The sequence below is a fragment of the Plectrocnemia conspersa genome, unplaced genomic scaffold (genome assembly GCF_051122295.1).
Source record: "Plectrocnemia conspersa isolate PC_06_02 unplaced genomic scaffold, ASM5112229v1 ptg000005l, whole genome shotgun sequence".
Taxonomy (NCBI): Eukaryota; Metazoa; Arthropoda; class Insecta; order Trichoptera; family Polycentropodidae; genus Plectrocnemia; species Plectrocnemia conspersa.
The window spans coordinates 13,310,208-13,326,274 of record NW_028277169.1 but is presented as its reverse complement, the minus strand read 5'-3'; the positions used below and the strand labels follow the sequence as shown (position 1 = coordinate 13,326,274).

General features: G+C 30.2%; 1 protein-coding gene across 1 annotated transcript in view; it reads left to right on the top strand.

The window, feature by feature from the left end:
- The window catches only part of LOC148234899 (diacylglycerol kinase eta), a 164,904-nt gene that overhangs the window by 113,906 nt on the left and 34,931 nt on the right, over positions 1-16,067 (top strand). The window contains exon 4 of the mRNA XM_088186010.1: positions 8,051-8,178. Coding sequence (XP_088042136.1) covers positions 8,051-8,178 — 128 coding nt within the window. The remainder of the gene's footprint in view (positions 1-8,050; positions 8,179-16,067) is intronic.

Genomic DNA, 16,067 nt, shown 5'->3' with positions numbered 1-16,067 from the left:
CGCTTCCGAACGCGCACGCTTTAAAATCAAACATTATATGCTCAATCGTTTTTTTTTGAACGGTATATAATAATACATGTAAACAAGTGAAATATTTTTAATTATAATTAATAAAAATAAAAATAGCGTTGGCACTATGATTTTCAAACCTCCGCTAATGAATTCTTTTGTTGTCATTCAAATATATAACAAGATGGCCGACCGTAACGTGACAACAGTTGTAAATAATTTTGCTACGCGACAATAATTTTCATTATTTCGGGATGTGCGTTATAAATAATCGGATTGCAAGCTAACTAGGTATGTTATAACTATGAAATATATACATAATATGTGTAAGGATTGTAAAAATACATTTATAAAACTAGATAAACAACCATAAAACAATCTTCGAAATGAAATCTTCAAATTTTGAATTCCCGTCGACGGGCTCCAAGGTCAAAAAGTGAGTTTTTCTTTTTACAATACATAAACATTATTATTGCTTCTGATTTAATACACATATACGTTAAATTTAACAGAATATAATTACTCGAATTGCAAATACGTTTTAAACGTATACTTAGTACGTATGTAGATTGAGGTTAACATCGATCAAACCATATAAATGCTTATATAACGTATTTTTTGATCTATTGATATTTGGGGATACTATCTTTCACGACGATCGCATGACAATGATTGTGATGTGGTCCATTATTTAGCTGGAGAAGTTTGGTTCAATTTTTGCATATCTTATTGCTCACTCATGGCTTCTAAAAAAGAAATAATAAAAATTAATTCTATTCGAATTTTTTACAAGATCTATTTTTTTCAACATATTGAATTAACGAAATGAGGCCCGGAGCAGCTGCCCATTTTATCTACCCCTCCCCCCCATTTTTGATAGGCTCTGATCCCACGTATATAATTAACGTTTAAATATATTTTTTAAACTGTATTTTCGTTAATATTAAAATTTAACGAGATAACCCAAACTACCGCATTACCGTTGGGTTTTGAGCACATAACCGTACCCACCCATATCATAGTGGCATTTGACCTTAATTGTTCCCATGTTTATTGCCGATGGTGAGATCAGCTCGGTGGCTTTCGGCATTTTACGGTATGACCGTGTTATCCTTGTTCGGTTATAATGAATAATAAAATAAGCCGTTATACATACTTCGTGTATGGACATGCGAGAATTGCGTAAACGTACAGGTATACCTGTTGAAATAATTAAAACGCATTGATTCCCCCCCGCTAGGTTGCTACTTTATTTATAAATCATAATTTAAAATATACGCAACTAAATCATAAATAATAATAGAGAAAAATTTTCGGACTTCGGCAAAAGCCTGACATTGAATCACTGGCACGAATGGGCATTGATCAACATTTAGATTAAGAGTCCAAGTCTGCGTTAGATGATAAAGTAACACCTAATATCTTATAATTGAACTAGAATATATTGGAGATAAGAACTTAACAGCTCCAAGTGTGTAGTGTCTTCTATATTTAAAAATATCCTTCGTGTGTGCATGCACATGTATGGATTTTTTAAAATTGAATTGTAAAGTGTGACGTTGTGTATATATAGTATATAGTGTATATATACAATATACATATATATGGTTTTAGTGGCGTTTCAGTCGAAACGGTGTCAGTAGTTTGGCATTTGAACAATGCCCGTGTGGGGAAGCGCAGACGAGAATTTTCAATCACTGCGTATTGGTGGGTGATTTGAGTATGTAGTAGTAGATACACATTTTATTTTTAATTATTTAACACCAGAAATAAAATATACATCAAGTGCTATACACTTGAAATATGGTTATATTAATATAATTGCACATAAATTATTATTTTTACATAAACGTTTTCGTTAAAGTAACAAACGTAGTTGCCACATTACGGAATCAACGTAACGTTTAAGTATGCATAAACTTTGTTATTAGTAAAGGTCTATGTTGATGTTATAACATGGTTTAGGGAGCGTAACCCTAGGGGTGGTTGACCTCGCGGCCAATGAGACTCCTGGTCGAATCCTATTAGACTGTTTATTATTTTATATTTACAAGTTTGTTATGGACGAATATGGCGTGACGTTTCTCGTGATGTCGGAGTTCGTGCAGTTGATGATGCTCAGGATGGCTCAAGGTGCATGTGACCGGTGTCAGGAGTGTCAGGTGGGGGCGCGTATCTGGTTCCTCAGGAAGGCTGCTGGTAGATCGATTGCCGCTGATTCCGCTCTCTGGCGTCTGGTCTCTGTCTCGTGCCTCTCGTCTCTCGCTTGACTGCCTCGGGCTTTCTACCAAGGTCTTGTGTCCACTGTGGATCAACTGCCGTCTCCTCGTCGGAGTCCGGGCTTATATTCTTTTAGGGGATGCACCCTTGCTGGCCAATCACGCTTGTGCGTCGATCTCCTAGCCAATCGCTGGAGTCGCTTCGTAGAATTCGAGAAATCGGATGTTGCATATTTGGAAGCGAGTTTTTGCTTGCTCCGACTTTCGAATTCTACGGAAAGGGTTTGCTGTTGTGATGATTAATTGCATCCGCACCGTTTAGTCAGAAAAGGGATACTCTTAACGACCCGTGTTGTGTGGTCAAAAGAAATCCCTCTTGTGCCATGATGTTTGTCTCATTATTAACAGTGAACATTATTGGTTACGGGCATTAACAATGAGACAATTGCCCTGTGTGGTCGACAGTCGCCGCAATGGAAACAAAATCGGCCGCTTCATACATAAAAAACTTTCAGATCTTTACAATAGTTGTATATATTATATATACCATACTCCTCCGAATTTAGTAAAATTAATTGTGGTATCTTAATTTTTAATACTTTTTTACACCCTTATAAATAAAAAATAAAAAAGTATGTAGGTATATCATGTTTACAGAGAAGATAATATCATTTTCTTTTGTGTTTAATCATCTTGGATAAGGGTTTGCATTGCATTTCATCTTATGTTTACAATTCCAATGCATGCTTCATAACAAAATGTTCAAAAGTTGAAAAATATTTACCAAATGAGTTTGGACAAATTTTAATATGGTTTCGATTATGTTTGAGAAATAATGTAACTAGAGCTCCACTAATTATCCTTACGTACATTGCTTGTATATATAACTAGTGATAAATAGAATAAATATAAAATTTTAATTAGCTCTAATGGATAATGTAAAATTAAAATAAAAACGCGTGAAGTTGATATGTCTATAAAAAGGGTGTAAAAGCTTTTGAATCTTCTGGGCCGTATTTCCCTACAAAAAGTTGCCAAAGGACGCATATATATTTTAATATTAATTATTGACTACAGTTTGATATTATCAAAGAATCAATTAAAGCAATTACATATTATTGTTAATGTGAACACTGAAATTGTTCTTAAATATCAGTGCATCAATATCCTTAATATTAATCAAAGTAGAGATGCAGAGTATTTTGAAAATAGTATTTTTAATTATACTTTTCGTATGCTTCATACGGAAAAATATAAACGTATTCTCCAAAAGAGACTATTGAGATATTTTTAATAATTCCAATTATGTAATTCCAATAAATACACTTGAATAAATATTTCTTAAGATTACATATCTGATTTTAAACCTTTACATTGTATTTGCAAGTTTGCAGTGAACGTGTCAATGTCGATAGAGTAGATATTTTAAAATCTACTCTCAAATTCTGTGTTAAAATAACAATTAAAACTGCATACTTTTTTCTGTTTACGTGGCTTTATTTAGAGAGTGTTTCAATTCGAATTAATTTACCTTTTATTCTCAGATAGGCACAATTTCCATTTAATTTCAAATGCTGACGTTGTTTGAAACATTCAATTCATTAACTGATTCTCATCTTGAATATGTATGTTCTCTTGATTTAAATAAGCAGTCATATGCACTAGAAATGGTAAATCAGCTATTTTAAATAAAAATGTAGGTTTTCTTATTTAACATCGCTTTATTGATTTAGAATGCAGTGATGCTTCATGAAATGATAATAATCTATCTTTTTTACAACGCAGTTAACTAATTTTGTTAATATTTTCTTTATTCATTGAAGAATCTAGTTTTATTATATTATATTTACATATGTTGCGACAGACGATATATGGCGAGATATTTTCTCCGAGTGGTGGTGGAGAAGCTGGCGGTGGGATGTGTGATTCCATGATCGTATGTTGTCCGCAGGCATCGGGCGTCTGCTGGACTTCCTTCTCCTCATCGAAGTCCAAAGGCTGCAAAGCTTGCTCACCAATCGCAATTATGCAGCGATCATTCAGCCAATCGCTGCACTCGCTTCTTAGAACAGCGAAATATGTATATGCCTTTAGAAAGCGACATTCGCTTGATGGGTATTATCCAAGGTTATAAATCAAGTGATTTATTATATCCGTGACCGTTTCGCAACAAAGAAACATTCTCTCAAAAACTCGTGCTATTTATGTGGACGTAACGAGGGCTTTTGTGTATCCTTTACGCTATTGTCTTGTGTCCATGTTGATGGATGGCCATTTTTATCACAGTAAATTAAGGTTATTTTAAATGTTTTGACACAAACGTGGTCATCTGTGTGTGATCGCTACAGATATTTAATATTATGTATATGGCACATTCCTTAGTTCATTAAATTTTTAAAGAAATTGAATACAGTGTCTTTTAAATTAAATTTTATTACATGTTTGTGCTTAATACTATTTTAAAGATCGGTGAAATGCTTTCGCGCTTTTCTACTATCGTACTTCAAGCTAATGTAACGATTTGGGACAAAAATAATCTCTTTGCGTAATATGTTTTTCTTGTGGCGCTAAAATAGTACATATCAAAGTCAGTACTTCACTTCAAATATAAAACGAGGGGTAAATCATAATAAAAAAACTTTAAAGAGAGCTGAAAAAGTCCTGTTTTATAAATGTTAAATTGTGAATATTATTTTTTTACCGTTTTAATTTTTTGATATATGTTTTTGTCACTCAAAGCGCCAGCCCGGTTTAGAGGTTTCAAACCCTTACCTAGTCGTGCATTGCATCAGCATACTCCACTAACTAAGACTAAGTTTGACCTCCTACCTAAGCATTCGCGAGTAAACCAAAAATCAATCTTGAAGACAACGAAACAAGTTCCTCAAACATTCCATCAACAGCTTATTATGCGATATTTGTCAATTTTGAAACAAGAAAGGAAGGAACTTTATTTTTTAATACTGGTATATAATACTAATCAAAATAATAAACCTTAGTATGTTGTTATTATACTGTTAAGGGAGAATTTAATAATAGGTGCTATGTTATTTTGCACACAGTTTTCCCCTAAGTACACAACTCACGCATCGCCACTGCTATACATATAATTCCGAACCACGCAAGAATTTTCGCGAGTTGTGTACGTCGTACAACCTGGGTAGATTAAGTAATATTTCAGAACCCGAACAAGGCTGGTTGAATAATAAAAGTTTTCGAGAAAGGTGCAATATCCAAAAATTCAATAAGAATGAGTAAACAACACTTATAAACCCAGAAATAAATCACATTATTTATTATAAAATTATCTTGTAAGAAGAAGGATGAAAATAATAATAATCGTCGACATGTACAAAATAAGCAACGCATATACAAAGCTAAACCCAGATTAAGCAAATGTAGAATAAATTGATTATTAAATTTTAAAGCACAATAAATTAAATGAAGTGGTTCATTAAGACTGAAAAATTAGAACTATATTAAAAATGTGGCAATACAAACCGCATAACCTATTAAAAAATTATGGTTTAAAATAGGTCAGTGAAATCTTTTCAACTGTACTTTTCAGCAGATTGAGCAAATACAGTGAAGAGGTTCTGAGTGAACACACGTCATACATCACATACACCTCATGAGACAATTAATGGAGGAAGCAAATGAATATAGCATAAAACTCCAACATTTATTAATAGATTTCAAACGAAGGTGTAGATAGATAAAATGTGCTATTATGCATGAAGATATTGGAAATAAAATATATACATACGTGTAAAATATGTTAGTCTATTGCCCGTCCTTTCTAAAGCTGTGCAGAATAAGCTTTTCAAAAGTTTTGGATTAAAATCTGAGGTTAGAAGGAGAAGCATTGTCTTTAATGATACATAAAGCCATAACCCGCAAACTAAATATCAGGGAATATATTAACTATAATACGACTTAAATGTGTTCGTAAGCTGATGAAATAATTATATAAAGCCGAGACGAAATATTCATAAAAATCTAAAAAAAAATATGAATAAAATAATCGGTAGTATTATCTTAAAAATGAATAAAGTCAAAACCAAATGCATAGTTTTAGCTTTACGTGCATTTATTTTGTTACTAATCATTTATAAATTTCAATAATAATAATATTATATAAAATGAGAAATCTATATGATTTCATTAATTTGACTGTCACACTTTTTAGACTCAAAAAAAAACAAACCATTGTATGTTTTTTTCATTTATATATATACAAAGCATAAAGAGAACAAATTAAAAATACTGATTTTTTTGTACATACAATATTGACAATGGCATACAAAGACGATATTTTAACACCCTGTGCTTATTTTACTTTCAATTGATGGACATATTGAAACGCTCGCTTATTTGAATTCGAATGAAATTAACAAGTGGAATGTGAATGGTAGAGAACAATGGACATTGTATTGAATTCTGTATCATTTGAGTAAAACCACGTGAATTAAAATTTAAATTAAATTCTAAACGTTCGAGTGCAAATACCTATGATAGAATGTTAAATTGTAAATAATGACGTGCTAAACATTACGGCGTTACACGAGCGTAAAAATACCATAACGCTATCATCGATCCTAGATAAAGTGCGTAAAGGGCATAAAAGTGTCACGCGAGAGGGTTGGCATATGAATCTTACCCTTAGCGCGATCAACCCGTAGCACTCGTCAGATCGTTTATCAAAAAGATGTACCGTAGTACATGAAAAAACGGGTTCATTTACGGGAGCAGCGTATGACGTCACGTGGCCTGCGACGAGGGCTTTATATTGAAAGCCAAAATGAGCTTACACCCGAAGAACTCCGTTTCTCGTGAAATTCCCCGACCCCCGGATTCAACCCCTTTATAAATCAGGAGCAACGGTTATCCCATCATAAATTTTCCGGCGAAACGTTATTCACTGCGGAGACCCTAAACGTACTAGGTATTAACATACTTTGGGCTTATTTATATTATATAAACGTGAGGCTATCATTTTATTTTTTTCAAAATACCTATGGAAATATTTTATATTGAACATTTCATTACTCTGAACGGTAAAAAATATTGAAGGTATAGATTGATCTGAGAATAAATTGTATATTCATGCATATGCGCGAAAATAAAATGATTGATTAAAGAGAGTTTTTTTTACAAAGGTAAGTCAGAGTTTTACGTTTGAATGAATGTAAATAAGTCAACTCTCGAAGAATTGATCAAATTTGTATATATCTATTTTGGTTCGCCAAATGAAGCATATTTATTTTTCATACTCACTGGTAAATATATTTTTTTCAAATTAGACTATCAGTAAAAATGAAAAAATATATATATATATATATAAACACTATTTCGGTACAAGTTTAAAAATCAACGAAGAGTGAATAATAGTAATATAAATTACCCGAAAGTTAAATATGTTTTACACAGTCAATAAAATTAATTTATAATAAGGCTTTTCGCTATTGATTTTTAAAAGCGAACTTCTTAGTAAGACATAATATTATTATCAAAAAAGAATATTACCGCAAAAAATATTAAATTCTTTAATCGCTGGATGTGGAAATGATTAATCCCAAAATACCACGATTGAAAATTTAATCCGGGATTTCAATCCCCATTAGAGACGTCTATCTCATTATAATACAGTTATATTTGTATATTGGATGATATTGTATTAACAAAATGGCAAATGTGCCATTTTCAATCTACGTTTTATTATTAAATCATATTTGAGTGGTAAGTGTTTTTCAGTAGTAGTTTATCTCGATTTAGAGTCGCACATAAAGATAGACTGTGTTTTAACCAAATGAAACTTTCAGGTGATTACGCCGTGCAGGTCGCTCGTTCTGTGCGCGGAGACGAGGAGGGACATGGAGGAGTGGCTGTCGGCACTGAAGGGCGCAGCCCCCGGAGGCCCCCCGGATATGCTCACCGGCGACCACCACTGGTAATTACATCCTCTCACTTAACGATTAATAACTTAATACTTCACTAGTAAACAGCCAAAAAATTATGTTAACATAGGCATGATAAAAAAATTACGACAATTGTTTATTTATTTTTTGCCATTGATATTGCCTTCTTTAAATATACAATAAAAAAACTTATGTCAGCATTCTTTACAATCCATAAAATATTTATGGAATGCATTATTTGATATATTATAGTTTTTTGCTATCTCTGCGATGATACATTTATCTTCTCTATGCACGTCGTTAAACGCCATCCTTTCAATGTTCTTTTTATTTGCATATACAAAAAAAATTGAATAAGCAGTGTCATTTTTGCCCTAAAATTCATGAATAAGTAGTGAAGTTTAATCTAGTTCTTTACTGTAGTGCAAAATCCAAAAGTTGTCTGCCCAAAATGGTGAAAAACCGCAAGCAAATACTTCTTATTGACTTTTTTTGTAGATCATAGCATTTTAACCAATACAACGAGAATTCTCGAGAATTTTTGCTGAATGAAAAAATGAACGTAATACAGTAAAGATTTGCAGATACATTATTACATATTATTCCTCAAATAACCCTTTAAAAACACACGCCATATAAAGTAGAATTAAAAATATTTCGGCCGTGAAAAATTGGTGTTGGTGTAATCGACAACAATTCTTTCTCCATCAAATAGGCACTTTAAATTATTTGTTATTTTTGCCCGTTGATTTATATATTTTGAATTCCTCCTCCATTAATCTGTAAGATGTTGGTTTTCTTACACTACTCTCTGTAATGCTGAAATAAATCTCTTTCTCTAATTGTTGCACCAATGATAAATTTTTAAGTCGCGAGGGTCCTTAGAATTCGTCAAGACATTAAATAATCTGCGAATATTTTTTTATGCCATATTACATATTTCTACTTTTGAAAAATAATTTTGACTAGTGAAAGATTCTGGATTTTGCAAATATTTAATTAATGACATCAAAGTCTGATTTCTTCAATTATATAATTTATTATTTTGCGCTTAGCTCAAAATTTATATTTTCCAATTTTTTAAGCAAAAAATTTTAAGGCACCTTCGGCTGTCAATAATAATCATGAGACAATTGTCAATAACAGCTATTGCTACTTTACAAAAACAATATAAAAAATAGCCCTGAATCTGTTTGCATTCTGCCGATTTTTTTCTTATCGGAGCAGGTACTTAGATTACATAAGAAAAATAAAATTGTCGGCCGGTTAGAGTAATAGAAAATCGCAAAAAATTGTTGGTCATTTAAATACTTTCAGTCTTCCGAAAAAGTATGCATATTTTTAAATATAAAGCACGAACACCTTCGGAAAGGTTTCTTATCTGAGCATATTTTTGTATTACTTATAAAAAATAATTGAGTCTATTTTAACATGAATATCGTGTCATTTTTAAAGTAAAGCAATCGCCATGCGCGACAAAATGCTAACAAACTGCAAGTATGCGGCTCCAGAATTCCTTACATAATTGTATCAAATAGCTTTGTTAAAAAACATTTTTCTACTGCAGATATTTCCGTAATTTAGTGTATGCGTAGCAAAAATAAACTTCTTAAATGTAAATTGCTTCGTCAGCGATACGTTTACTCAAAATTCCAGTTTATTTTTCCCTTTTTTCTTGTCATCTTACTAATTTTTGATGTCGCATAATTTAAAAAAAAATATTTTAAGTACGTATATTGTTTATCGTGAGCGCTTACAATTTTTTCATATGCATAGCAGGGGCGTATATTCAGGGTGTGCTAGGTGTGCGGCGCACACCCGCAAAACCATCTAAAATATAAATTTAGAAATTTAGAAAATTTAGGGCATAAAGCGACATCATTTTGCATACAGTAGTATGCAAAATTATAAAATTTTAATATGCAGTGTATAGTATGCATTGGTATTTGTCATTCGCTCTGAACGTTTTCGCGCGAGCGATCGTTTTGGAACAACACATATAACGCGCCGACCTTGCGCGCGGCCGCCGACTAAAGTAAATTGTTCCGAGATTTAACGGCTGAAGTCGATCTGTCGGCTGGCAGCGCTCAGTAGTAAAATTGGTCTCGAATTTGGTGCGCGTACTTCAAAAACTCTTGCGTCCGTCGCTGCTTTTTTATTACATTATATCACAATAACAGGTCACTCATTTTTTATATTTTGGCGTAAAATAGTTTATTATCTTATTTACATATGATCAATATTTAATTTTCTATTCTAGATTATATTTTTTTATTTACCCCAAAAATGATGTAGAATACTGTTGATGATATTTTGAATAATCCATTTTCAAAAAGAAGTTATGAAATTAAATTGAAGATAATCAAAATTGCCAAACCACGTCCACCTCTTCCCAATTTATTTATGGTTTGCAAGCCAAAGTACTCGAAGTTTATCCATTGGCCATTTTTACACACTGCTATGCTCATATGTTGAATTTAACATTACAACAAGGTCTTTCCAATATAAAAGTGTGCAAATCATTCTTTCAAACTTTAAATGGATTGTCTGCATTCTTTTCGAAATCTTCCAAACGAATAAATGCTTTACAAGAGTTTGTAGCTAGAAGACTTCCTTCTGTTACACCTACAAGATGGAATTACACGTCACGGCTAAGTAACACAGTGCAAAAATACAGAAATGAATTTACGGACTTTCTTAGAGACGTCGTGAAAAATTGTAAACTATGGGACCCCGACACTGTAATAAAAGCACGAGGTTTTCTTAGCTTTTTGGAAGATTTTAAAACAAGAAAACTTCTCCACATATTTTCAAACCTTTTTGGAAAAACTGATGTGTTATAGAACATTTTACAATCCAAATCTTTTGACATATTATATTGCTGTAAGAAAGTTACCGAAATTTTGCAACAACTCAGACACGAACAGAAAAATAATTATGAAACATTATAGGATTCTTATGTAACGGAAGAAAATTATCCAAGACTGAGTAATGATTTGCTTGTTGAAAAAAAGCACGCGTTTTGCCAACTATTTAATACAATAGTTGATAATATATGTAAGCAAATTGAAAACCGTTTTTCTTCAATGTCCAAATTGGAATATTTTCACCTTCTGGAGAAAGAAAAATATGAGCAATATAAGGGAAAATTTCCAAATGAATTACTTACCAAACTGCAACAATTCTATGGAACATTATTTGATTATATAAGTTTAAAAAATGAGCTTGCTGTTCTTTATCATTTGCCTGAATTTACAGAGAAATCTGTTCATGAGCTTGTACAATTTATGAACACAAATAATTTTGAGTCAGGTTTTCAGGAAATAGATTAATTAGGCAAACTAATATTAACTCTTCCAAGCAGTACTGCTTCAGCAGAACGTTCATTTTCTGCTCTGAAACGAATTAATATTTGTTATCGAAGTACCCAAGGCCAAGAAAGGCTATGTGGCTTAGCTTGATTTCAATAGAAAAAGGGATCCTTATGGATATTAAAAAGAAGAACACTTTATATGACAGCGTGATAGATAAATTTATGATCAAAAAAAGAAGATTAGATTATATATATAAATAATTATAAGTTTGTGTTTATTTATTTATTTATATATGGGAAAAAGCTCGACTAATAAAAATGAAAAAATGTACTTTTTTTTATTTTTTATAGCACACCCAATATTAACACCCACCGTACGCCACTGATGCATAGTGTTTCTTTCTAAAATTATTTTTCAAGTATTATTAGAGAAAAGTGCAAATTTTTAAGATTACTCGAAAATTCTCATTACATGATTTATGTTAAAATTAAATTGATACAAATATATATTAATAATTTACAACTACTGCAATGTTAAATAAAAACAAATAGTGGTTTTAATCCGCTTAACTCATAGCTAAATTCAAAGCAAGTATTACGAAACGGGACAGATCTTAATGAAAATATTGTTTAATAATAGTTTTATGATGGACTCTATGAATTACGATTAGCAAACTTTTTTTTCTACTTTCTTAGACTTTTACCGGTCAATACAAAAACAAGAATTCAAGGTTTAATGACATAAAAATGATTATGTTATTGAGTATTTGGTAAGGATTCGTTTGCAGGATAAATGATAATAAATTGTTTTTATATATTATAATAATTTTAAATAATCTACTTTACCATTTATATTAATTTAAATAAAAGGCATAAATATAATTTCGTATGATATATTAATTGCAAACTGAACATTTACGATTAAAATTGATATAATAATTTCTTACTATTCATGGAAATACATTAATAATTCTTTAACTTTCTGAGCGTTTAATTTGCAATAACATAATCCCGCTTAGCTGAGATTTAAATATTGAAATAGATCGTCCATTACTATTAAATTTAATTAATTTTAAATTTATATATTTAAATAATTATTATATAGACTATATATTTTATAACAATTTAAGATTAATGTGCAAATGGCTTTACAGCCATAAAAAAAATGGACCAGGATTTGTCGATAGAGACTTTTCATGAATCTCAAAAAAATGCTGGTCTCAAATACTAAGAAATATGTATTGAAAAAATCCCTTGGGGCTCGATATTTTAAGTACAATTACCCAATTAAATTATAAGCTGAAATATTATTAAATGGCATTTTATAAATTTTTAATAAAATGAATAATTGAAAAATATTTCACATAGATGGTCAACTAATTTATTTGGATTTGTTACATAATAGTATAATAATTATTTTATGCTGGACATATTATGCACAAGTAAAGCTATACAATAATAATATTCTAAATTGTACGAAATACGATGCCCGGTATTGATTATTTTCTTATCGTGATTCTTACTTAGTAAATTTTCTGATTTCCTAAATTAACTAAAGTTTTTTATTAAAATAGTAATGAGAAGAAGACTGAGCTTTAAAGTAAATTCAGATCATGCACTTGTACCATTTACCAGATAAATGAAATATATTAAAAATACATTTACTTTTTATTATTAATATACAAATTTCACAAGCACTAGGTTATTTTGATGATAAAATGAGTCAGGTGCAATTATTTTTAAAATATTTGTTTATTTATTACTTCATTATATTTTATATTTATTTATGAGTAAAAATAATTTTGTTCAATATGTTTTAGGTTACACTAACATTAAACAAAAGTTTAAGTTAATTCTTCCTTCTCTTCCCTTATTCCTAATTCTAGGATTTCTTTGATATATAATATTATTACCCTCACTTGCATTTACAAAAAAAAATCAAAAATGTCGACTGAAAACGGCGTGAAATATCTGTCAATACAGACTGTCACAAATAATATTTTAATGAGTTGTAACTAATAACTGCCTATTTATTAATTTATAATAGTAAAAAATAACGAAAAAAATTTTTTATGAGTTGTAAAGCTTTTCTTCCAAATCCACTGTAAATGTATCTATATTACCTGTTCTTTTATTTTTATCGTGTCTGAGAGTTCAGAATAAGTGATTATTGAATAGTTAATTCATATAGAGCATCACTCATTGAGTTATCTATGATTTTTATAGATGAATATCGTAATGAATAATAAAAATAAAATCAAGTTGGGTCGTGCTTAGCTGCATATATTGGTTCTAATCTGTAATAATCTGTTATTAATTGACAAAATCACTGTCACTGATTTAGTCTGGTGTCTTGCTACTTACTTAGTAATTGTGAATTGTGTTTTTTACATTGTTACGCATTGGGCTAACAACTAAATAATAAATTATTCTATATTGACTATAGTCAATACAATCTAATTATCTTTGATGCACTTCCTAGCACTCCTTCCACAATAAAATGTGTATTATATTGTATTTATTTTAATAAATTATTGCTACTTTATATATATATATATATATTCAAATAAAACACAAATACATAAAAATCTTGTGAATTCTCGTAATTCCAAAAGGTTCTAAGAATCATAATCCCTAATACATACTAAATCAACCTCAATAAAATCCTTATTACGCAACATCCATCTCTTATTCTATAAATACAAAAGCAATTTGTTTTAAAAAAATAGTTTAAGAATTTCAGCATTTTTTTATATACATTTACATATTTTTTATGGAGATAGAGAGCAAACCTAATTGCCAATTTAACATTAACAAAGGTAAATTCAATAAATATAGTATGTCTATATATTCGTTATTTTTAAAGGTATGTTTCATGTTAATGATAATAAGTCCTTTGACTCCTTTGTTTTGTAGACAAAAAGGACATAATCTATGCTGTCCCTATCCAGCAGTTTGCCGCAGTTTTGTAAGATTTAATCTAAATTCCTTATTCAAAGGCTTCCCTTTGTACTGCATTAATTTGAATACGCAGACGCGCGCCAATATTTGATTTCCAAAGTTAAACACGGTCATGCCAAAAGGAACATTTTGAAAGCCCTGAAAAAAAAATCAAATTAAATTAAATTTCAGCTTAACTTTATTCAAATCACGTTTGATTGCGGAGTACGATTCCTGAATGTTTGCTTCTTATATTATATCAATACACTTGACAAAATATTACGTATGGACGTATCGTATCGTTGTATTATAAGAGCCAATCCCCTTTTTAATTCAATAATTCAAGTAGGTCCTTTTAAAGGGCGGTGCTTAATTTTATTATTTGTTAATTATAATTTTCAGTTTTATTAATAGTAAATGAATATTTTAAATATATCTAACGATGTTAGGGCAGCAATAAAAATAGGTAAATAAACAGCTTTATTCTCTTTAAAAAACAATAACACACATGCAGAATACCAGAAACAAATTTAGAGGACAGTCTACTAGTGATATGGTGCTAATATTTCCTATCTAGCACAAATGCAAATATCGCTTTTATCGGAATTTATTTTCAATAACAGGTGTATGTGTTTTTTTAAATAACCAAACGTTTCACAGAAACACGATAAAAGTCAGAAAGAACAGATTGCATATTCACCACTTTCATAATATGAAAACTAGATTCCAATACCACCCAAAAAGCAAATCTATCAAACCTTAAAAATGTCAAATATAATAAAGAATATCGATTCTTATGTTATAAGAGCTTTTAATATTGAGAGATAAAATATAAACACAATATAAAAAAATCATAATAAAAATATAATTCTTTGTACATTACGAGCTTTTTTATAACGTATCCCCATATTTTGTATGAGCTCTATATATTTTTAACGCAATTTTTGTAGAACGTATTTACCAAGAAAATTGAAGGACGAGTTTAAAAATATAGTTTATTCATATTTAAAAATAAGTCATACGTTATTATTACATCGCACATTATTATATATTTTATATTTTCTTACTTCTTACATCGATCGCGACTCCGCTCGTTTTTGTCGTTAAGCTCATTATTCCATACAGTTCATTTTTCAAATCAACTGTGTTTCTATTGTAAAAAATAAACACCTCATCAGCTACTATATAAAACATCATTGATTGATAACTATTTAATAGGTTTATTTATTATGCAATGGCTATTTTAAGAAAAAGAATAATATAATAGTATATTACAGCGATAAATTCATTGTTTCTATAAAATTGTATGATTAACACGAGACCATAAAAATTTAGGTGGTATTGCAACGCCTCATTGACACTCCTACTCACGCCCATCGTAAAATATAGCTATAACAAAGCTAAATAATGGGGAATATTATTTTATGAATGTAATCTATTTAAATTATTTTTATTTTACGATGTTTGCCAAGTGATAATCGCTCATATGAAACATTAAAATTAATGTGAGGCCAGACAGGTTAATTTAACATAGCAATGTTCATTCCATTTATAATAAAAATACCATAATAACACATTTAGATTAAAGAATAAAATTACAAATATTAATCGAATTTTCTATTTTCTCGTAAACTATTTCAAGTTAGGAATTTTATCAGTATGTTTTTA